At 46.3% G+C, this 22,814-nt stretch overlaps 1 protein-coding gene across 2 annotated transcripts in view; it reads left to right on the forward strand.

Moving 5' to 3' along the window:
- The window catches only part of ALS2 (alsin Rho guanine nucleotide exchange factor ALS2), a 1,262,853-nt gene that overhangs the window by 1,096,204 nt on the left and 143,835 nt on the right, over positions 1–22,814 (forward strand). For both annotated transcript variants that reach the window (XM_085648975.1, XM_085648976.1), the window contains exon 29: positions 13,599–13,775. In XM_085648975.1, the coding sequence (XP_085505101.1) occupies positions 13,599–13,775 (177 nt within the window). The remainder of the gene's footprint in view (positions 1–13,598; positions 13,776–22,814) is intronic.

A 22,814-nucleotide genomic window follows, 5' to 3' on the forward strand; every position in this document is an offset into this window, starting at 1 on the left:
CCTAAAAATTCTAAGGATATCATAATGCATTTTGTTTTGGATGATTATTTTGCCAAGTTTGGATTTATGGATTGAATTGAAGTACATTTGATTTTGAGAAAAGAATATAAGAAATACAAGATATTCTATGATGAATTTTGGATTATTTTCTTTATTTTGCATGAAGTTGAATTACAGGGTTTGGATTGTTCCTAGGGAGACACACACCAGTGTGGGGGTGCTATTCAATTTGATTGTCTCTTCACGCTCTAGACCGGAGAGCGATACCCCAGGTGCACATCGAAATATATCTGATTGTTGAACATACCTTATTGAACTTTATTTGCATTGAAAAAGGTTGTGCGCGAACATTAACCTCGTAGTCCAATTCTTGTCACCTATCATGAAGTAAGGCGAACCAGAATCAGCAAGAACCAATATTTTTTTCCCATCAAACGTAATCTCACATTTCGACATTTAAATGGGATCTGCATCCACCAACCCATCGTCACGCACACTCGAGACAATTTTTACCTCCTCTTCCAAATAATTCACACCTTGTTGCTTGGAACCTCTGCACACCTGCGCATAATGTTCTTTCTTGCCACATCTCTTGCAAAATGCAAACCTCGCAAAATACCCTGGACTGATTGATAGATCACTTCACTATCACATCTGAAACATTTCACACCCTTGTTTTCAGAATTATTCTGGGGCTATCTTTTTTTCCATTTTTTTGTCACAGTCTTTGGTTTTAATCCCTCCATTCTTGTCTCCTTGTTTCTCAACATGTTTGTCCGAACCTTTAACCTCAGTCACAGACGGTTCCACTCCAACACCGTCCTTTCCTTTCTCTTCACATATCTCACATACCCACATATTTGTGTTCTTCATGGCCTCAACAATTGCTAATGCATCTTTCAAATTAGGATTTTTAGTTAACAACTTTTCTTGAACCTTGATATTATTAGTGCATCTAACGTTTTGATCCCTAATCAGTGAATCTGTTAGATGATCAAATTCACATGTGCAAGCTAATGTTTTTAAAGAAGCCACATAGATGCTATTTTTTACCAATTTCTTTCTAACACAACATTGACATGTAATCCAAAATGTCTTTCTAACATCATCACTGACATGTCATAAACATTATTGGGTTCACCCTCATCATCTTCTATGTCCATCTCATTAAAGCTTTCATATATGCACCTTCCCTTAATGCCTAAATGGTGTGGTTATATAGCTTGTGTGCGGTTTGCAGAGAATTTTTCCCCTCCTAACGCGATCAAGTATGAATCAAAGATTTGTTTGCATCTTTTCCAAGGTAAGACAGGATTCCCCTTATCTGAGAGAAAATGAGGTGGTTCAAATGTATTGATAATTAGAATGGCATCTGCTTGTGTCACCTTCACTACAGTAAAGTATTCCCCAGTTCACTCTGAGCACATCAGCAAAATAACGCACACTGTGCCACAAAATGTAACACAGTTCCTAATATAGATAACATAAGTTGTTAAATAAAGTGAGATTGGAAAAGTGGAAAAGAGATGAAGAAACATAATATTAGGCAAGAAGCTACCCTCTCCAAAATAGCTCAGGTCTTCTTAATATGAATAATGTCCCAAATCTTCAAAGAGTCAAGAGTGTGCACCTCAAGCACATCAGCACCCAACATGTACATAAGTAATTCACCGGTGACTATAGTCCCCCTCACTGCTTATGTGTGAACCTTCTCCACTTAAAAAATGCAACCGAAGATTAGTTTTCCACTTTCCCTGGCTCCACGGTGTTACAAAAATGAAGGTGTGCTCATCACCACATGCGTATCTGACTCCATTGTTCGTTCCCTTCAACTGATGCTGCATACAGAGGAATCAAGATGCGCGCATCACAGTATACACGCCCAAAACAATAACCACTTCAAAGATGGCCGTCACAGCTCGCGGAGTAGTGCTCCAGAATGCGTCTCCACGTTAATGTGACTCTCCCGCTGGGATCATTCGGAATTACGGACCACAATTGTTGCGGCAACAGAGTTATGTAGATTCCACCAACGTCATTATTAGAGGTGAGGGCCTCGTAGGGATCACTTCACTTTGGATTGTTGGTCCTGGTACCTCTCTACACTGATCATTGGTCATGGTTCCTCTGAACACCGATCTCGCTACACACAACCTTATGCATCTATCTTCCATTGTTTACTTCCTTGGCAGGGAGCCTTAACAAGTATGTGAAAACAAGGAAAGGTATGCCAAATAGATTCGATGAGCTCACTTTCAAGAGCTTTGGTTTCCTCAAAGCATAAGTTCTGTTATTTCTTACGTGAACTTAGGGTGACGGTAATTCTTCTCTCTGGCCCAATCGTCGCCAATGTTAAGTTAAGGAATAATGCTGTCACAGGTTAATTCCAAGGTATTTATATCCAAGTGATACAACTCCATCAACCCTTCCAGGCAACGACCCAATCCAAACTGCCATAGGAGCATCCCCAAGTTCCAACCCCCAAGTTCCAACCCCCAAGTTCCATAGAACATCAGTACATCTCAGGGTGACATAGTAAGCATTCCATGCACAGAAGCTGGATCCATAAATGATAGCAGTTCACTCCTTCAAAACAGCTTTGAATATATTACCCATTTTCTGCTGACTCAAGTCCTCGTGCTGCCAAATTATACTGAATCGTATGTTAACCATTTAGAAATGGGGGTACGCAAAAATAAAACATCCCAAAGCTCAAGTCATGTTGTACCAAAAGAAAGATTGACCATTGAGAAACCCATTTATTTTTCACTCCTATCTAATTGTTCATTTTGGCAGCAGCAGCAGTTTAAGTAGTATTCAGTTTCTAAGCAGCTTGTTCATTCTGTTGCAGGAATTACATGACATGGGTGACTTGCTGAATGTGTCTGGGGTCTACTGCACAGTAATAAAATAAAGTGTTTCTGCAAAGTGGTTTAAACTGTAGTTTTGATTACCAATTATCTCTAATTACAAACAAATGTCTCTTCACAACTAACATTCTTGCTGTAATAATAAAACACTGAACTGAGGATTTTCACAATTTCATTGGGAGGAATCTGATATTTTTCTCCTTAATTCTCTTCCTCAGGCTTATCTTTTCACTACTGTCTGTATACCTCCCTGGCCAAACAGCTGTCCCATGCCCTGTTGATCAAGAGAAATAGGAGAAGGACAAAAAGGTCTTGAGAAAGTCATATTCTAAGATGTGAATTAGACCAATAATGGAGGTAGAGTTAGACCCGAGGCAGGTGAGTGTGACCTAGTTCTAGGACACCCCCGCGCCGCACGGCCACCAGCTGCTGCGTGTGCCCCCTGCCTGACTGCCTCGCTGCCGCCTCGTGACCACGCCCCCAGCCTTCGAGCGGCGTGGTCCGTGCCTGCCTGTCCTGCCCCTGCTGTGTTTGCTGTTTTGCCTGCTTAAATTGTTTAATCTCATCTTTTTGTTCCTGTAATAGTTGTAAACTTGTTTTTCCTTCCTGTTTGGACATTTCGTTGCCCTTCGTCCTCCCTCCCCGATTCCCGCCACCGCCGCTAACCCCGCCCCTTTTTTCCTTCTGTTCCCTCCCCGCTCCCGCCTCCCAGCTGCTCCGCCTCCCCGCGCACTTCGCCATATATGGCGACCGTGCGAACGCGCAGCGGTCACGCGCAGCGGGCGCCGAAGGCGCGCCAAAGGCAAGCCCGTCTACGCCCGACCGCGCCCAGTGCCAGGACCCCTGGCCCACGAGGACCCCGGCCAACCCGCCTGACGTACACCGCCGCCACCCTCAGCGCACTCAACACCGGTCGACTCCCAGGATGCTACCAAGCCACCCCACGACGCACCCACGGACCCTTCAGCTGCCACGCCTGCAAGTTCACCTGCATCCAGACCTGCCTCGCCAAGCCGAAGCCGAACACCAGCAGCAACCACCTCAAGTGCATCCTGCTCAACACCCGCTCCGTCCACAGACACGCCATCGAACTCTGGAACCTCCTCGACACCACAGCCCCTGACGTGGCCTTCCTCACGGAGACCTGGATGAACGCCTCTTCAGCGCCCGACATCGCCATCGCCATCCCAGAGGGATACAAGATCACCCGAAGGGACCGCACTGCCAACCAGATGGGAGGAGGCATCGCCATCATCCACAGGAACACCATCCGCATCACGACCAACACCGACAACACCCTTACCACCGCCGAACACCTGCATTTCCAGATCCACACAGACCCGAAGACCACCCTCAGATGCACCCTGATCTACCGACCTCCAGGACCACGCACTCAATTCAGCGAGGACATCGCCGACTTCGTCAGCCCGCAGGCCCTCCCCTCCGCTGACTACATCCTCCTGGGGGACCTCAACTTCCACCTGGAGAACAACAACGACGGCAACACCAGCACCCTGCTCGACAACCTCGCCAATCTTGGACTCAAGCAGCTGGTGTCCACCCCCACCCACCTCGCCGGACACACACTCGACGCAGTCTTCTCATCCAGCACGGACATCGCCTTCAGCCACGCCACAGAGCTTCAATGGACGGACCACAGCTGTGTCCACTTCACCTTCAGAAGAACGATGACCCACCACCACCAGCAACAGGTTGCCCGCAGAAGCTGGAACAAGATCACAGCCGACCAGCTCGCCACCTCCCTGAGCCAGCACCCTCCTGCCAGCTCAGCGAACCCCAGCCAGGCCGCCGACAACCTCACGAAGTGGATGAGCAACTGCGCGGACGAACTCGCCCCGCTGAGGACACCGCCCAGCAGACCCGGCAGCAAGAAAGCCCCATGGTTCACCGACGAACTCAAGAGCTCCAAGAAGAACTGCCGAGCCCTCGAGAAAGTCTGGAGAAGGGAACCAACACCGGACAACATGACCACCTTCAAGCTGGCCACCCGGAAGCACCACCAGCTGATCCGCGCCGCCAAGAAAACCGCATTCAAGGACCGGCTAGACAACAACGCACACAACTGCAAGGAACTCTTCAACATCGTGAAAGAGCTATCCAACCCCAGCGCAGGAAACAACGACATCACCCCATCGCAAGACCTCTGCAACTCCCTCGCCTCATACTTCCACAACAAGATCGCAGACATACACAACAGCTTCAGCACCCAACCAACGCACACCACGACCGAACCACCGCCCCCCACCACCACCCTCTGCACCTGGACTCCGATCAGCACCGAAGACACCATCCGCATGATGAACTCCGTCCACTCCGGATCTCCGACCGACCCTTGCCCTCACCACGTCTTCAACAAGGCCGACGCTGTCATCGCACCCCACCTGCGGGACATTATCAACACCTCCTTCGACACCGCCACCTTCCCTGAGAGCTGGAAGCACGCCGAACTCAGCGCTCTACTCAAGAAACCTACAGCGGACCCCACCGAACTCAAGAACTACCGCCCCATCTCGCTCCTCCCGTTTCCAGCCAAAGTCATCGAGAAGACCGTCAACAAGCAGCTGGCCGCCTTCCTTGAGACGAATGGATCCCTCGACCCCTCACAGTCTGGCTTCCGAGCCAACCACAGCACCGAGACCGCCCTCATCGCTGCCACCGACGACATCCGAGCCCTGATGGACAACGGAGACACAGCGGCCCTCATCCTCCTAGACCTCTCTGCGGCATTCGACACTGTCTGCCACCGCACCCTAGTACAGCGCCTCAGCTACGTCGGAATCCAGGAGAAGGCACTGGAATGGATCATCTCCTTCCTCGACGGAAGAACACAGAGAGTCCGCCTACCACCGTACAAGTCAAGGTTCCTCCCTGAGCCCCACCCTCTTCAACGTCTACATGAGCCCCCTCGCGGCCATCGCACGCAAACACAACCTCAACATAATCTCCTACGCCGACGACACCCAGCTGATCCTCTCCCTGACCAACGACCCCGCCGCCGCCAGAGCCAATCTGCACGAAGGGATGAAAGATGTAGCCGAGTGGATGACGACCAGCCGCCTGAAGCTGAACTCAGACAAGACGGAGGTCCTCATCCTGGGCTCCTCGCCTTCCGCCTGGGACGACTCCTGGTGGCCTCCCGCCCTGGGCTCCGCACCCAAACCAACAGACCACGCGCGCAACCTGGGCTTCATCCTGGACTCCTCCCTCTCCATGACCAGGCAAGTCAACGCCGTATCCTCGGCGTGCTTCAACATCCTACGCATGCTACGGAAGATCTTCTGGTGGATCCCCACCGAGACCAGGAAGACCGTCACCCAGGCCCTCGTCACCAGTCGACTGGACTACGGCAACGCCCTCTACGCCGGTACCACCGCCAAGCTCCAGAAGAGACTCCAGCGGATCCAGAACGCCTCAGCCAGACTCATCCTCGACATCCCACGAACCAGCCACATCTCCGGACATCTAAGAGACCTGCATTGGCTCCCCGTCAACAAAAGGATCACCTTCCGCCTCCTCACCCACGCACACAAAGCCCTACACGACCAAGGCCCGAGCTACCTCAACAACCGAATCAACTTCTACGCTCCCAAACGCCAACTCCGATCAGCCAACCACGCCCTCGCCGCCGTCCCCCGCATCCGAAGAGCAACAACAGGAGGAAGGTCCTTCTCCTACCTGGCCGCCAAGACCTGGAACTCCCTCCCGACCGACCTGCGCCGGACCCAAGACCACCTCTCCTTCAGGAAGAAGCTGAAGACCTGGCTGTTCGAGCCGTAACGGCACCCCCCTCCCGCCAGCGCCTTGAGACCCTACGGGTGAGTAGTGCGCTCTATAAAAGTCATTGATTGATTGATTGATTGAGAAATGAAAGGTAAGGAGCGATAGGTGTGGCAGCCAGGAAGAAAGATATGGAAAATGATGAAACGCTAGGTACAGAAAGAGAGTTGTATAGGTAAGGTTTTGGAGTGAGTTCAGAGGTAAAGATGTAGAGAGAATTACAGATAACAAGACGGTAATGTGGGTAGAAGGTGAGGAATGATTACCTAAAGTTTTATGTTTGAAAGAGAGGTGAGTTAGATCTAGAGGCAGATAGGTATGTGAGCTAGAGAAGTATGTATAGGTGCAAGGTTGAGAGAGAGAGTGGTCACATGGAGAGAGAGGCAAAATGAGAAGTGTGTTATCAAAGACAGGTCAGATACAAAATAATAGGGAAGAGGCAGAAAGGTGAAGGGTAGAATGAGAAATTAATTGTAGAAAGAGATGAAGTGCAGTAGAGAAAGAGATAAGGGTGATATAGACAGTGGTGAAGTAAAAACAAAGACGGAAGGTACACAGATGTATACTAAGTGTCAGAGAAGAAGTGAGCTGGAGGAGGTGAGTTGAAATAGAGATCTTACACTGGGGGGTGAGTTAGACATAGGAGGTAATAGTAGATTGAAAAAGAGTTGGAGAAAGAGAACTAGCGAGAAAGGAGCAAGATAGAGGGGATAGTGGTGGAAAGAAGGAGAAGTCAGAGGTGAGGTTGTGAACAAATGGTGAGGTCAATTGATAGGTTAGGTAGTGACAGAGACGTGGGGCAGAGATGAGGTAGATGAGGTATACATGTGCTTTAAAGAGAAAGGATGTACAGAGGGAGGTGAGAGAAAGGGCTTGGAGAAACATTGAAAGAAATGAGCTGTAGAGAAGTGAGGTAAAGAAAAAGATGAGGTTGAGAGAGAAATGAAGGAGATAAAGGAAAGAGACAGTGAGATGATATGGAAACAACACAGCAGGCAAAAAGGTTGAAGAGAGCTGATGTAGGTTTGAGGTGAGATAAAGGGAGGTATGTTTGAGAAAGGTGTGAGGTAGAAGAGGTGAGGTTAAGTAAGAAGCGAGGCATTAGGCAGAAAGATAGATAAGGCAGAGAGGGAATGTGTGGTAGAGTGGTGACATAGAAGTAATTAGAGAGGCAGATGGATAAGAGGAGGATTTAGTTGATTAGTGCGGTAGAGAGAGATGAGGTACTACAAGAGAGCAAAGTGGAGAAAAACAGGCAAAGTGGAGAAAGGTGAGGTAGAAAGAGTAGGGAAAGGCAGAGAGAGAGCGGCATGAAGTGAAAGTTGTCTTGGAGAAAATGTAATTCTCCTGTATGTAGAACAATGTTGCTTCACCCTTTTGTTCTAATTTATTGTAACAACACACCTACTTAAGTAACAACAATTAGACACCAAGCAGGAAACAGCGAGGGAGGGAAACACAGATGAGGGACAGGAAAAAAATTCAGGCTGTCAAATGTAACTGCTGGCCTGGCTCTTTCTACCCAGTTTTAATAAACAAATACAGTGAAGAAGTACGTCCTCTTCGTGTGCTGCCCCATCCTAGACGAACTATGATGTAAACAGGCAAATGCTATGACTCGGAGCTCTCAATATCCCCCAAACACCTAATGGCTGTCAAATAGGCTAGAAAAATGCTGACAACAAATCTGATGGCTGAAGGAGAGTGACTAGAATACCCTCTCCATGTATGTTTGTATTATTGTAAGACATTGTTTTTCTTTATTACAAAAGATTTGGCAAGACAGCTAGAACTGTCTTTATATGTGGGCCTGAAAATGAAATTACAGCACATGTACTTTGGGGTTTTCTCTCAACTCCCCAATCTCTTCATTTTCAACTCATTTTTTTCACTGAATGCATAAAAAGTCTTCATGTACGGTTAATTTAGTAACATATATTCAATTTTATGGAACCAATCTTTTATTTATTTTAAATGACAATCTTGCCTCATTTTTATTACACAGCTGTATGCCTACAACCATAGAGGCTGGCAGCTAAGTCACAGACACAATGCATAAACACAGCTTTTACCTACAACCCGGGGACTGGCAGTGTTGTAGCTTGTATGTACCAACTTGACAACAGGAACAAAAAGAGATACAAAATGCCTACAAACAAAAAGAAAAATCCTTCCCTCTCTCCCAAAACCAAAAAGAAAAGGGGGTATCTGCACCGACACGCATTCAACGTAATGCGGAAGCAATTCTCTATCCTATTAAACCGTAACTCACACCCCACCCCTTTCTTTGTGGCATGTTACTGTTGCAGGGATTCTGCTCATGCACAGAACTATGCGCAGGAAACCAGGACCTCAGTGAATTGTGGTGTACCAAAAAACTCACCTCAGTACCCAGAACCCCTATCCGACCAGCATCAGTGTCCCATTCGTTATCCGTATTATCTCGGAGGTCCCAATGTATAGACAACCCAGAACAAGCGGCTTAGAGTATTAAGTTTAAAAGGTTTATTTTATAAACTACGTGTCCTAAGATGCAGTACTTTAGCTAACATAAGCAGACAAATGATTATAATTAAAACCATCAGCATTGTTACAATACCATAGAAAATGAAAGGAGAAATCATAGTATAAATGACAGTGGAATGCAGCCACCTTCCTTTCGCTAGTAAACTAATATTATTAGGCTAATAGAAGGTTTCTAGGCTTGAATGGGGAACCCCATACCGTAAAGATCAGCTTTAGGTAAATCACATCACAGGATCAGCTTTGCTCTGCGCCCGGAAATGTTCTTCTCCAGAATGTGTTTCAAACGCATGCAAACTGTAATATTAAAGGCTCTCGACATTCAGGTATTTGCAGCTGCGTGCATATTATGACTAGAGAGTGGGCCGATCAACCTGGACTCAAAAACATACATTGTCTGGCAGCTCATAGTGTTTTGCACACAATATTCAGACCAAGGTCGCAGTGCATGTCTAGGGATGTGAACAACAGACAGTTCTCATGTGAAGAAAAGGCAAGCAATTTGGGAAAAAGGGGGTGGTGATGGACAGAGTTTCTGAATAATGCAGAATACTCTTACCAAGTCAAGAGATCATGGTTTTAATCCATCACCGTTTTTTAGCTCACTGCACCATCCCAGCTCAGAACCTGGCTACATGCAAATTAGTCTGTACCTGTCCCAGTGCATGATGGGAACAGGGCAAACCAAACTACCAAGCCAATTCTTATACTGGGAAGGAAACAAGCTTCCGGGGACCGGTTTCTGGCATCACAGCCTTCGTCAGCCCGGCTTGCCTGAATCCTGATGGTGCAATGAGCAAGGGACTCACGTCTGAGCATACCCTCCCACACTGAGTGTGGATAAAAACGATTTGGGAAAAAGGGGGTAAACTCTGTCCATCACCACCCCCTTTTTCCCAAAAAGAAAAGGCAAGCAAGCAGTTCTCAAATAATAACATGTCTCAGCAGTGTCGTGTGCAAAAGCAGCAAAAGTGGCAAGATGCCTTTCTAAAAGCTAACGCGCTTATGCTAACATAGCAATGTATACATCTAAATCGCTACCTTCACTACATTACTGCGTCATCCTCTGCAGGAAGCAGGTGTAGTATTTGGAGATATTTCGGCATGTTACCTCGCGGAATTCTTTGGACAATATGCATATAAACGGGACCCATAACTCTGCATATTTCTCCGCTTTGTACTCCTGAATCAATTAAAGGCGTTCCATGGCCAGGGTTAACCAAAGTCGATGTAGCCATGCCTTATGGTCAGGAACATTCGCTGTACCCCAGTGTGCCAAATGTGTCTGTCGAGCTGCCAGTATTGCCAGCGCTATCTGCCTGCCCCGCAGGGGAAATGTCAGTACGTTTGAGAGACCCAGCAAAGTATACGCCGGAAATCGCGGGATTTCCGTTTCAAAGGCATTGTCTATGTCATTCAACACTCCTTCCCAAAAGCGTTCAAAACGCGGGCAATGCCAGTGAGACCGCATCCTCGCCAACAATCTGCGGTGTGATTTTTGCCCCAGCTATGTATACATGCCGGTGTGAGATACCAGTATGACGTGACTTGGAAAGCCGATTCGGTGCCAGCAGTACTGTGAGCTGTGTGGTGTGCCCTATAATGGATATTTTGCCATTCTGTGTCCGTCAAGGCTCTACCTAATTCCTTCTCCCACCGAAGTTGTCCTTTCGTCTGCCTCCTCCCTGTCATGTGGCCAACATGGTGTACAGGTCTGAGATAAGGTGCTTATCGTCCGTTTTGATAACCAGCCATTTCTCGAACAGAGTAAGCCGTCAGGAAGTATGTTGTATGTATGATGAGGAGGTTACCCAATGCCGTAGTTGGAGATAGTGGAATTCATCGGCTTTAGGCAAATTGTAGTCGTGTCTTTCCTGCTCGTACGGGATGATACCCTGGCTATCAAACAGCAAACCAATCCGCTTATACCCTGCCTCTCTCCATCTCTGGAACACCTCTGATTTACAGCCCGGCGGGAAGTCTGGGTTGTCAACAATGAGGGACATTGGGAAAGGAAAAGTCGTCAGCCCTTATCTGATCACCACTGTGTCCCATACCTTCATCGTGGCTGCAATGACTGGTGACAAGTAGAGACCCCAGGCCCTCAATGTGCGCTGTAGCCAGGCCTCTCTCCAGATGTTAATCTCGGCGACTGCCTGGTCCATGAAGATCCAGTGCTTTTCGGACAGTGGTCGATTCCTCTCCACAATATATCTAAGGTGAGAGGCCTGTAGGTATCTCTGTAATACAGGGAGAGCTGCGCCTCCCTCCTGCTTGGGCTTTGACATTTGAGAAAACGGAAGGCGTGTCTTTTTCCCTCCACAGACATATTTGTTGATAGCCAACTGGAGGGAGTGCAGTACCTTGGGGGGGGGGGGGGGACCAACGTTAGAAGCTGGCAATTATATAGGATTTGCAGTAACACTGTCATTTTAACCGCTGCGATGCGCCCAAACCAGGCCTGTTTTAGCCTCTCTCACCCAACTAGGGCTTTCGTCATCTGCTCTAACAGTGCGGAATAGTTTAGCTCCAGCGTTCTTGAAATCGTCGGGGCGAGAAGAATACCCAGATGAGTTATTGGCTGTGAAGCCCATTGTAGGAGGAATCTCTCCCATAGCGACTCCTCCTGCTCTGGCGGAGTTGTGAGGTTGAGCACCTGAGATTTGCTCAGGTTAACCTTAAACCGTGAAAGGGTCCCGAAACTTTCTAACTTGTTCAAGAGGGCCGGGAGGGCGGTGAGAGGGTCGATTAACGACAACATCGAGGCTGGGGTGACAGTGGACACCCCTGTCTCGTGCCTTGTGCTATTGGAAAGTATGAGTAGGACGCTCCATTAACTCTAACAAAAGCACGAGGTGTCTGGTATTTACACCGGATCAACTTCATGAATCACTCCCCAAAACCAAAGCAACGTAAAGTATCAAACAGGTACCTCCACCGTAGCCTGTCAAACTCCTTTTCCGCGTTTATTGACAGGAAGAGTGCTTCCATCCCAGAGCGGCGCACGCTGTCCATAAGATGGAGGAGTCGCTTCGTATTGTCTCTTCCTTGCCTAGTGGGGATAAACCCTGCCTGGTCCGGGTCTATCAGCCCTGCCATCATCGGACCCAAATGGGCAGCCAACACCCCAATTTTCAATTTTAGATGAACAAAGATGTACAAAAACATTTTAAAATGAAAGAATAATATCAACAAACTTCTGCTGACTCATTTTTTAAGTGTTGCCTTACATGTGACATGTAAATTATTATTTTATTGCCAATAATTTTCTGTGTTTTTCTTCAATGTAATTTATGTAGGATATCTACATTTGAATACTTTGGTTACCTTCACTGGAGACTAAGGGCCCGATTTATATATTGGCGCAGAGGGTACTCTATTGCAATGGCGATGTAGGTCCCTCCCCGCCAATATAGTGGTCTGCTTGGCAAGTTTAATTGCGGTCGTACCTTAAGTTTGGCCATGGCAGAGACTACTCTGTGTCTGGTGTGGCCAAACTTGCAAAGGACATCGGAGAAAAGGCTTCATATCCGCCTACCCTATTAAGATGGGTGGACATGTAGTCATTTGGCGGTAAGGAACAGTTAAACCATTCTAATGATCCCCTTGCCATGGGAGAAGTTATTCATGGAAAGAGGAGCAGTACTTTTTTTTTTTTTAAAAAGGAAATCCTTTTTTTGGCTCGTCTTTTTAGGGGAAAAAAGAATACTGTTTGCTGTAGGGTTGCTTCCTTCCAACACAGCCCTGTAGCAAACAGCAAAATGCATTGACAGGAACCGCTGTGACGGCGGTTCCAGCTAATACCTTTAATAAATGACAGCAAGCTTGGCCATGTCGGAATGGCCGGCCTCTCGCATAAATAATGCAGGACAGAGTTTTCATACTGGTTCCCAAACCTTTTTCTCTCGAGTTTCACCTCGGGGGTTTCACTTGCTTTCCACAGGTTTCCTTCCAGCATGTCTCGCATGGTTTTCACCTTCTTTCCGCAGGCACAGTCCTCAGTTGAAACATCACAACTCGTAATCCTGATGAAGCCGGTATCTCCTGTTACTGGCCACAAAAGGATTATGGCAGAGCTAAAGCCTCTTGTGATGAAACAGACAAAGAAGTTATTAAAGTAACTCCCATTTCCATTTATCTGGGTGCACTAGATGCGTTGTAATGGCATTGCGATGTGATGGTACATGCTTTGTGATGGCATGCGCTGTAATGGCATGCGTTGCCCTAGTTTTGTTGTAATGGCTGTTTCCCCCACTAGTAGGCTCATCCAATCTTTCTTGATTACTAACTTAATGGTTTATTATCCTGTGATGTGTGTGCTCACTCAGTTGTGCTCTTTTCCTTATGGCACCACCTTGCCCCATGTCTCAGATGTAATCTGTGATGACTTCTTCCTTTTCTCTTAAGGTATGTGGTGACAAGCTCTGGCCTGCTGCTTCCTGTGCTGTTGCCAAGGCTGTATCCACCCTTGTTCATGCTCTATGCTTTGGACAGTGAACGTGAGGAGGATATGTATTGGGAGTGTGTACTGCGCCTGAACAAACAGGCAGACATGGCACTGCTCAGCTTTCTTGGAGTGCCTAGGTAAGTTTTATCTGATATCCTTTTGAGGACCCAAAATATATTTAGTTCAGTAAACTCTAAGTTGATGTTCCTTAGTCTTCAGGATTCTTCTTGAAATTATACAATACGAGAGGTGTTGTCATACAAATGCTGTGGAGTTTTGGACATGAATTATGGTTTTGCTATGCCAGGAGGGAATCCTAAAGTGAAATATTTTGTATTGCCCAAGAAGACTGTGACTGTTTTTAACTTCTAAAACCAAACCTGAAATGTAAGTTAATATACTATGAGGATCTAGGTAGGATGTCTAGGTTGTTCTAAAGCTGCAGATAGAGCGTTCTCATTAATGGTGCACAAATCTGACTTTTGGTTGGTGTGTTGCTTTATAAAGTGCTGGCTTAGCCTAAGTACAGGGATTGTTCAGTGTGTAACCCATTTTAGGAATTTGTATATTTTGTAAAGACTATAAATGACTTTAGCGATTAGATTATCCACAGCGTTACCAAAGGTAAGTAAGTTGTTCTTCTCATGGCTACCTCTAACCACAGATTTCTCACCTTGTGAGTACATACAAAAGCAGTACCTCCCCAGGTGGTGGTCTGTGGAATAGCTAACATCAAAAAGGCCTGCAGGACTGAACAGGCAATGTGCCCATTCCATCAGACCTGGCTATTAAGGCAGTAGTGCTTCGTGAATGCAAGGATGACTCCCTTGTCGCAGCTTGACAGATCTCTAGAACATGCACCAGTGCCAACACAGTGGTAGCATCATTGTCTCTGGTCAGATGAACTCTCAGACCCTTCAAGGACAGCTTCCTGGCCAGTGCATAGTAGATTTTACTATAGAGGACTTCCACTTCGATGTGGTCCTGTTTAAGTCTTGCAGACCTCCGTTGCAGCGCACATGCGCTGCTCGCTCTGCGAGGCTTCTTGTAATTGAGTAGCTTTGAGAAGGAGACTTGAAGCCCATCATTCCGATTGGCTACCGTCATCGTTTATGCTAAACGCTGGCTTCTGATTCAAAATGAGGCTTCTTTGTTACTGCCCTGTCTCCTTTTCGGACGGCCATCCCGACTGGATCTTTTACTTGCGGCGTTACACAGTCTTCTTGAATTAATCGGTGGGCACTTGCGACAGCTTGTTATTAGTTGTATGTTCATGCTGAGCGTGGCTCCTGATTTGGGGACACCACGCTCTGTTTACTTATTTATTTTTACTTTAATTCGGAGCGCGGCGCCCGCTTTAGGGACACCTTGCTCCGTTTATTTATTTTATCTTGTAATGATGTGGCTTAGCGTCACAAACATGGCGTGGCACCCTGGACTGAGCCGGTTGTTGTTTTTATGTTCAATGACCTTCTCTGGCATCGTGTATCCCCCTCTGTTTCCTCACACCCTCTCCACACCCTCCCACCCACACACACAATTGTCAGTCCACAACTTCCGCCCGAAGGCTGATGTCCTATTACAGCTCTCGGTGCCCTTAGCCCCCACCTTAAAATTCCTCACCGTGAGCGGGGGCTGCCCTAGGATTATGAGCCCCACGACGCCCTAGCGCCCCCCAATCGAAACCAAGAGCTGGAACTTCCGTGGTGTTATATTCCCTGCCCCCCTAGCTCCAGCATTCCTCCCGGAGAGTGGTGGGTGTCCTGGCATTTGAGATTTAGAGCTGTGCAGCACGGACACAAAGCGTTGAATAGGCAGGACAGAACCCGAGTCCTGTTTTCAGTTAGAGCCCCCACCCCTAGAGCGAGGGCTAGGGCCAGCTGTCTAGGGCCCCCTTGCTTTCAGATGCGGCCTCCTCTCTGCTCGCGGCAGCAGGTGGGGAAGGGGCAGTTCTATAACTTCTCTTTATGGATTCAGTTCATGGGTCAGCGCAGGGTTCGGCTCGGAGATTTGCATACTGATTTGTTTGGGTTAAACACTGACAGAGGCAGCTGAGCATCAAAGCCATGTCCCCAGCAGCCCCTCCATGTTTAACAAGCATTTGCAATGCAGTAGGTCTCGCATTTACACAAGTTTAAGCTATTAGCATTGTAAATCACAATGCCTTTTATGTTTTAAAAACAAAAATAAAAGGCATTGTCATTTGCAATGTCAATAGATCGAACTCACGTAAATGCGAGACCTATTGCATTGCAAATGCTTTTCTTCTTTTATCTGAAGACCCACATGAAAAGATAATCGTGAAAGCCTGTGATCCTTGTTGCAATCGATTTTGTGGTCCAAGGGATGGAGCTTCTCCTCCACTACATTTGAGGGGTGAGATGGAGCAAAGCATGCCAAAAGGGTGATGGGTTGTCTGACAAGAAAAGACGCCACAACCTTCACCCCGGAAGTGACGAATGGAGCCACACAAAATTACACCCCTGTGGGCTGACATCGGTTCCTTTCTTTCCATGCTTTCGTTTGCAGATCCAAAGCTTACACCCAACCTTTTCTTGTCAGATGACAAGTTCATGCTTCAAAATTCCTTTTTGTATTGTGCAAATGAACTATGTCCCCTCCTAAACTTAAAGGGTTTAAACCTTTTAGGGACTGTTGCAAACAAATTTTTGTAACTCATTCCCACAAGGTCTGCCCCTGATGTTTGGTTTCTTCGCACAGCTACCTTTGTGAACCCAAAGGGGATCTGGGACCGCAAGCTGTACATTGCTGAGCACACAAAATAAGTCTTGGAAGTCCCACTCAAAGTTGTGGACACAATCCTGTTTTCACTGTCAAGGACGTTCCCGCAACATGTCATCAAGTTCCAAATCTTCCAGTAGGTCAAAATCGTAGCAGAAGCACAAGAAGGCCAAGTGGGATTTGCCCTGTCCTGTCAATCTCAAACTGAGAAGGTTTGAGAATGTTAGGGTGTCTTGAAGTCTCTTTTTTGGTCCCATGTAAAAGAGTGGATTCTGCAACTGATTTTAATTTTCCGGGTCCATCGGCGACTTTGCAACAGATTGAGCCCTTCAGAGAAGCCATGTTGTGAAGTTTTGTCACCCTTCCAGTTCCCCTTGGCTTGCATTCTGGCCCAGAGATCCACTGAGGCCTCTAGTCAGTATGCCACCAGTGAGTCTGCCCTAAGCATCATGTGACACCGGAGCCGATATCCAACCTGGCAAATCCATGCCGGCTCCTGTAACATCGATTCCGGCACTGGAGGCCTGTAATTTTCACCAGCTCTTAGCTGAATCCATCTCAACCTGGCCGAGTTTGCGTTTTGACACTGTATCTACACACTTGGCCACAGTTCATTCTGATTCAGATAGGAACATGCTTTTGTCTTGAAGACTGAACCAAACACACCATCAACTTTTCAGTTTCGACTATGATCAGAGCCAACCAGCTTTTGGGGATGTTCGTGGTGATCTGGGGAGTATTTTACCCATTATTATGATGATGCCAATTTATATCTAGATTTGCAAGAACTGAACACTGGATTGTACTCTCCCCCTTGACCACCCATGTAAGAGAGTGCCTCCTTTCCTGTAATAACAAGTCATACAGCAGAGATTTTTCACTTCTAATCAATTTCATGAAGCCCTTACTGACACCCTTATCGGGCACATGGTATAAACCCTGTTCCTATCCTCCAGTGAGCAGCTCGGTTAACAGATGCCACAGGCTGACGCCGGGCAACCCTGATTTTGTTGCCAGAAAGTTTGATGGTTCAAGATTCCACCAGTAGAGTGAACCCCAATTCCTCTGCCACAACTCCTGACAGAGAGTAGCGACGTCTTGAAACATTTGTAAAGTGGATGTTTTCCTCTGCCAGTCTAGCCTTCCAGTCAGTCAATGCCAGCTGCTTGCTGAGAAGATATACCCATGCTTTATGAAACAGGGTTGGTTAGATCTTGCTAGTGGTCTCTGAGGAATTTCAGGCCAATTTAGCTCACACCATCCAGGATGGTCAGGACGCTGTGAAGTATCATTGTTCTGGATTGGACACTACCGACTGCTTGGGCAGTGCAGTTGGCACTAGTATGGTGCTTCAGTGGCACACTTGCATCCAACTCCAAGTTGCTTTAGCTTGTCATGATCACCACACGACCACTCTGTGGGAGGCAGGATATGATATTTCTTCCAAGGGTGACAAAAGATAATATTTGCAAGGTGGGTCCTCCAGTGTTTCCAACGAGGCTTGGCCCTGCCTTTCCTTTCAATCTTCCACACCTTCCACCCACATCAGATTATCTTTCGGAGGAGCTCTTGTCCATCATGCGCCAAGAAACGTTGTCTCTTTTGGCTAAACGTGAGTGCCCTTGACTGGAAAATACAGGCTGGCTGTTACAATATTACTTCTTCATGCTGAAGAAGGACAGATGCAGGCGACTGGATTGTTATGTTATGTCATGTTATGTTGATTTTGATAGCATCCTATTACTCATGAGGGTATCCTGGCACTATGCAGGTCTGTGGGCTTGCCTTGAGGAGTTTTACTGGAAGAGCTAGGTCTTTAGATTTTTCCAGAATTCAAAAAACGATGAGGATCCTCTGGTGTCGGAGGTTGTTTCTTGCTTTAGGTGCGATGTATGAGAAATCACGACCTCCTGATCTGTTTTTGCATATGCATTGCACATGTGCTAGTGAGAGTCCGGCTGTGCGGAGGTTCCTCGAGGGTTGGGGGAACTGCACAAAGTCGTTCAGGAATGCTGGACCTGTGTTGTGTAGTCCTTTCGATGTGTGCGTGAGGAGCTGGAACTGTGAATGTTGATGTATTGGGATCCAGTTTAGTTCTTTGATCAACCAACATTGACATCGGCAGCGCCGTTCGAAGTCGCCTCTCCTCCCCCACTTGACGTCGTGATAGCGCCACTTTGGCGTCATACGGTGTCTGATGCGGAGTCGGCTGTGCAACCAGAGGGGATTGTACAATTTGTGGACCCTTTTCAGGGAGATGCGTTGGGTGGTCCACCTATATCGACTGGGACAGGACTTCTTCAGCCCATTTCCAACACTAATGTGTTTCAGGTAGAGGAGAGCTGGCTTACAGCTCTTGATAAGGCTAGTGGGCTGGATTCTTCGCCAGGCTTGGGTTCTTCCTTTGCAGACATGTTAAGGAAAGTGGCAGCAGTTTTAGACTTGTCACTTCTCATGGCGCAGATGTCTACAATTAAATCAATGTCCTCATTGATTTAACTGTTATTGGTGGAGCACGGACATTGGACCACAACCAGCTCCTGGTCCCCCTCTCCCCTTTTTTGATTCAGCAGATGTCTACAAAACTTTTGTTCGAAATCCTTTGCCAGGGGCAAACAAGAGAATAACCTGTTCTTCTGTATAGTGAGGCCCTATTTGACATTTAGCTCGGTGCTTGGGCAAAGCCTGAGTCAGGGCTCTCAGTGGACCCGGATATTACATTTAGGCATTTGCCTGCACCTGGGGATCCAGTTTGTTTGCATAGGCATCCTTTCACTAGTGGCCTGGTGACTGCAACATTGTCTCAGGATGTAGATTCTACTCCTAGGACTCACGTGGGTAAGGATGCTAGGTCGTGATGCTTGTGGTAAGCACATATTTGCTTCAGCCAGCTTAGCATTAGCATTGAGAGCCACCAACACATCTTGTGTGCTGGGGCGTTTCTCCTATGCTTTATGGGATTCTTTACAGAACCTCTTCCATCTTGTCCGGATAACCTCCGTGCTGAGGTAGGCACCTTGATTAGAGATGGTCAGCAGGTCACTAAGCTTACCATAAGGTGTGGCATGGACACAACAGATTCTGTGGGTCTGGCCATGGCAACTGCAGTGGCGCTAAGGCGTTGGGCTTGGTTGGTATCTTCGGGTTTCTCTAAAGCTGTGCAGTCGGCTTTGGTCGACATTCAATTTGATGGTGCCATTCTTTTTGGGGATCAGACAGATGCGGCGTAAAGAGGCTTCCATGGAAGGCTGAGAACTACAGAGTTGTAGTCCTACATTTTCTGTTGCTGTGTGCCTAGGCTTGGGATATATGTTTTTGTTGGTCAAAGAGTAGCCTTATTAGGACGTTGTATATGTCCAGTTTCGGTTTCGGTTCTACCATGGGTACTCCGGTGAGGAGCAGTGGTTATAACCTCAGTACCATTTTCTTTTCTATTTGTGTATTGATGTAAATGACTGAGGAAGGTTCCTTGGCCTCTAAGGATGAGCTTTCTGCTCAAGAGCCTATCATTAACAGAGTTGACTTCCTGTATGGAAGCCGATATGTTGTGTTGCATGCTTCTTCAAAGCAGTTCAGTATGCAAGTTGCATGGCTTTCTTCTTCAGTGTTCTTTTAGAGAAATATGGTTATGCCAGTTGTAGGCTGGTGTATAGTGACTCTTTAGTTCTACTCTTCGAGTAATCGGGTGCTTCAGCAAGTTGAAGCATTGCTCTGGCTTAGAGTATATGCTTGCATTATTTGAATGCTATTTGCTTGCGAGTTCTTCCTCTGGGGCAAAGAAACAGTGTCTAGTGAAGGCATAATTATTACCTCAACTGCAGGCAATTCCTATCCCTGCTCCATATTGTGGGGCTGTAAATTAGCAGCCAAAGGTTTATGATGCATGGGTTGGGCCAACTTGCCCCAAGACCAAGGTAAATTTGAAGGCTTGTTGTCGTTGACTACAGACAATATGTCCTAGGCTGTTGGGCCGTTTTGATCTCCAACAAAGTTGCCAATCATCTATAAAAGTCTAAGGAGACACTTTTATTAGTCGGAGGATTTTTTGACTTTATAGTAAGCTTTTCTTCTTCCTATGATATTCTTGATATATGTGATTCAGTCTGATTTGCATTACCTGCTTTCGGGAGAGGATGTACCTATTATTTTCTGCATGCCTCAATTTGTGAGGAATCATTACTATTGTTTCTTGTGATGTCAGTTCTTTATGATACCATTTGACAGGCAGCCTTTTCTTACACCAAGTCACCTACGGTATTGTATTGGTGGTTTAGCACCCTAAATTTCACTGGGTTGTGTATTTTGCTGAACCGCTCATTTCAGAGTGGCTTTTTGTATACGGTGTAAACATGATATAATGGTCCGGTGTGTTTCATATAGTTGTGGACTTACGATTATGTTTGTCTTGTATCATTGGCGTGGTGTATGTGCTTGTTGTTGACAAGTGCACTAATAGGTGCGTTACCATTTTAAAAATTATTGTGAAGCGCTTTCTGGAACTGTTTCGTAGTTCTAGTTCGTTATTAGCTATACAGAGTATACATGGCTGTGTCCTATGTGTTATACATATTTGTTCTAAAAAAAAAAAAGAAAAAGAAGGTTTTAATCAAAGATATGGTTGACTTTCTTCTTTTCTTGTCTTGGTGCTTCAAGAGTATCCACAGCTCGAAGTTGTGTTTAGTCTTTCGAACTATGGTGATGAAGGCCATACGAGGGCAAGCTTTGTAGGTTCTCGCAGTTTGGCAGTACTTATTGGCCAGTGAAATTAGGTAAATTGCCGAGCCAATCAGGGTATCAGGTGACACATTTATGTTTGTATATATATCTATGTCCATATATACATCTTTGTAGCAAGATGTTATATAATTGACGTATTGAGGAATATGAGTCCAAACTAAATTCTTTATTCCAAGGAAGTATTGTTGTTCATCTTTGCTTTGGGGAAATGTGTTCTGAGAGTCCTTCTTTGGGATTTTATCAGGGCAGTTCTTTCCCTGATTTTCTTTATTGTCGTAAACAATGCAGATTACATGGCTTTTGTTGTGCTTTTGGCTCTTTTTGGTCATCAAGTTCTCTTTCCCCTTTTTGGATTGGGGATAATGTCTGGTAACTGTCACTTGGTTGCTTAGAGGTCCCCCCCCCCCTTTTTCTTTTCCACAGGGCCTGATTCCTTCAGGTCTGTAGGATTGTTTACTATGTATATGTTCTGTGACAGTGATTGTGGATCTATTAAGAGCCAAGCTCTTGTTCTGCTATTCCTACGTGTTTGCAGTCAGTTGTTGGTTATAACTTGCTGTTTCTCTTTGAGAACTTGTGTGGGGTTAGTTTGCAGACCCTCCTCCAAGTGATTATAGCTGTGGTATTTAATTCAAAAGTTGAGGAATCTGCGGCCTGATGTCTTTATCAGATGTAAAAGTTACTTATCTTCGGTAACGTAATATCTGGTAGAGACACAGTCTAGACGCAGATTCATTAACTCCCTGCCCATCCTCCCCAATCTGCGTACGACATATGAGGTAAGGGTTATACCCTTTATCAGTACTGAATTTATATACCAGTGATCCCTATCACAATTTATGTTGGGACACTACCGACCACTTGTCCTGCCCACGTAGGTTTTGTCTAGATGTTGCCATACCATCCATTTCCAAATGTGTGTGGTCGGTAGAGTAGGAGATGTTTTCTCTTTCACACTGGATTAGAGACCAGTGGGCAGTATTGATTTATTTGTTCTTTCTTTGAAAGTCTTTGTTTGGTATCATCATACCTTGTATTGGCAGTTTCAATATGTCACGTAATGATGTGATTGCACAAACAGCTGAGTGTTTTTTTATAGCTTTTGCTTGCTATTACCATGCCATTCCTTACCATTTATGAATGGTCTACAGAGTGTGAGGTTTTCTTCCATTAGATGAGGGTTATTCACTAGGGTGCAGGGTTGTACGTAGCCCTGTGCTTCGTTGATTGTTTTGGGGTTTTCTTTAAAATCCATGTCTGAGATTAACATACCATTTGATGTTCCTTCTTTAGTAATGTTTCAAAGATTTTTGATCTTTTTGGAACACTATTGTCACAACCAGTTTCTATAGTGGCCCCGCGTTCTGGAGCGGAAGGTTTCACAGAAGAAACTGACGTCTGCGCGCTGGAGGGGACTTGTGTGGCACCACTGACATCATGACCAGAGTCAACGTCATCGCGGAGCTGTACAACGCCGTCCCCAGGCGCGCAGAGGTACTGCTGAAAAATGTTCTGATTCAGACTAGAACCTGGAGATATTTCAAAAGTTAATAAATCTGCGGCTAGCCTGTGTCTCTACCAGATATTACGGTACCAAAGGTAATTACTTTTACATTGGCTTTGGCGCATTCTTTTCTTCTTTTCGCTTCTTTAACCTCAGGAACTGCACACATCCACTCTTGCTCCCTCTCCAGGGC

The sequence above is a fragment of the Triturus cristatus genome, chromosome 3_2 (assembly GCF_964204655.1).
Source record: "Triturus cristatus chromosome 3_2, aTriCri1.1, whole genome shotgun sequence".
Classification (NCBI taxonomy): Eukaryota; Metazoa; Chordata; class Amphibia; order Caudata; family Salamandridae; genus Triturus; species Triturus cristatus.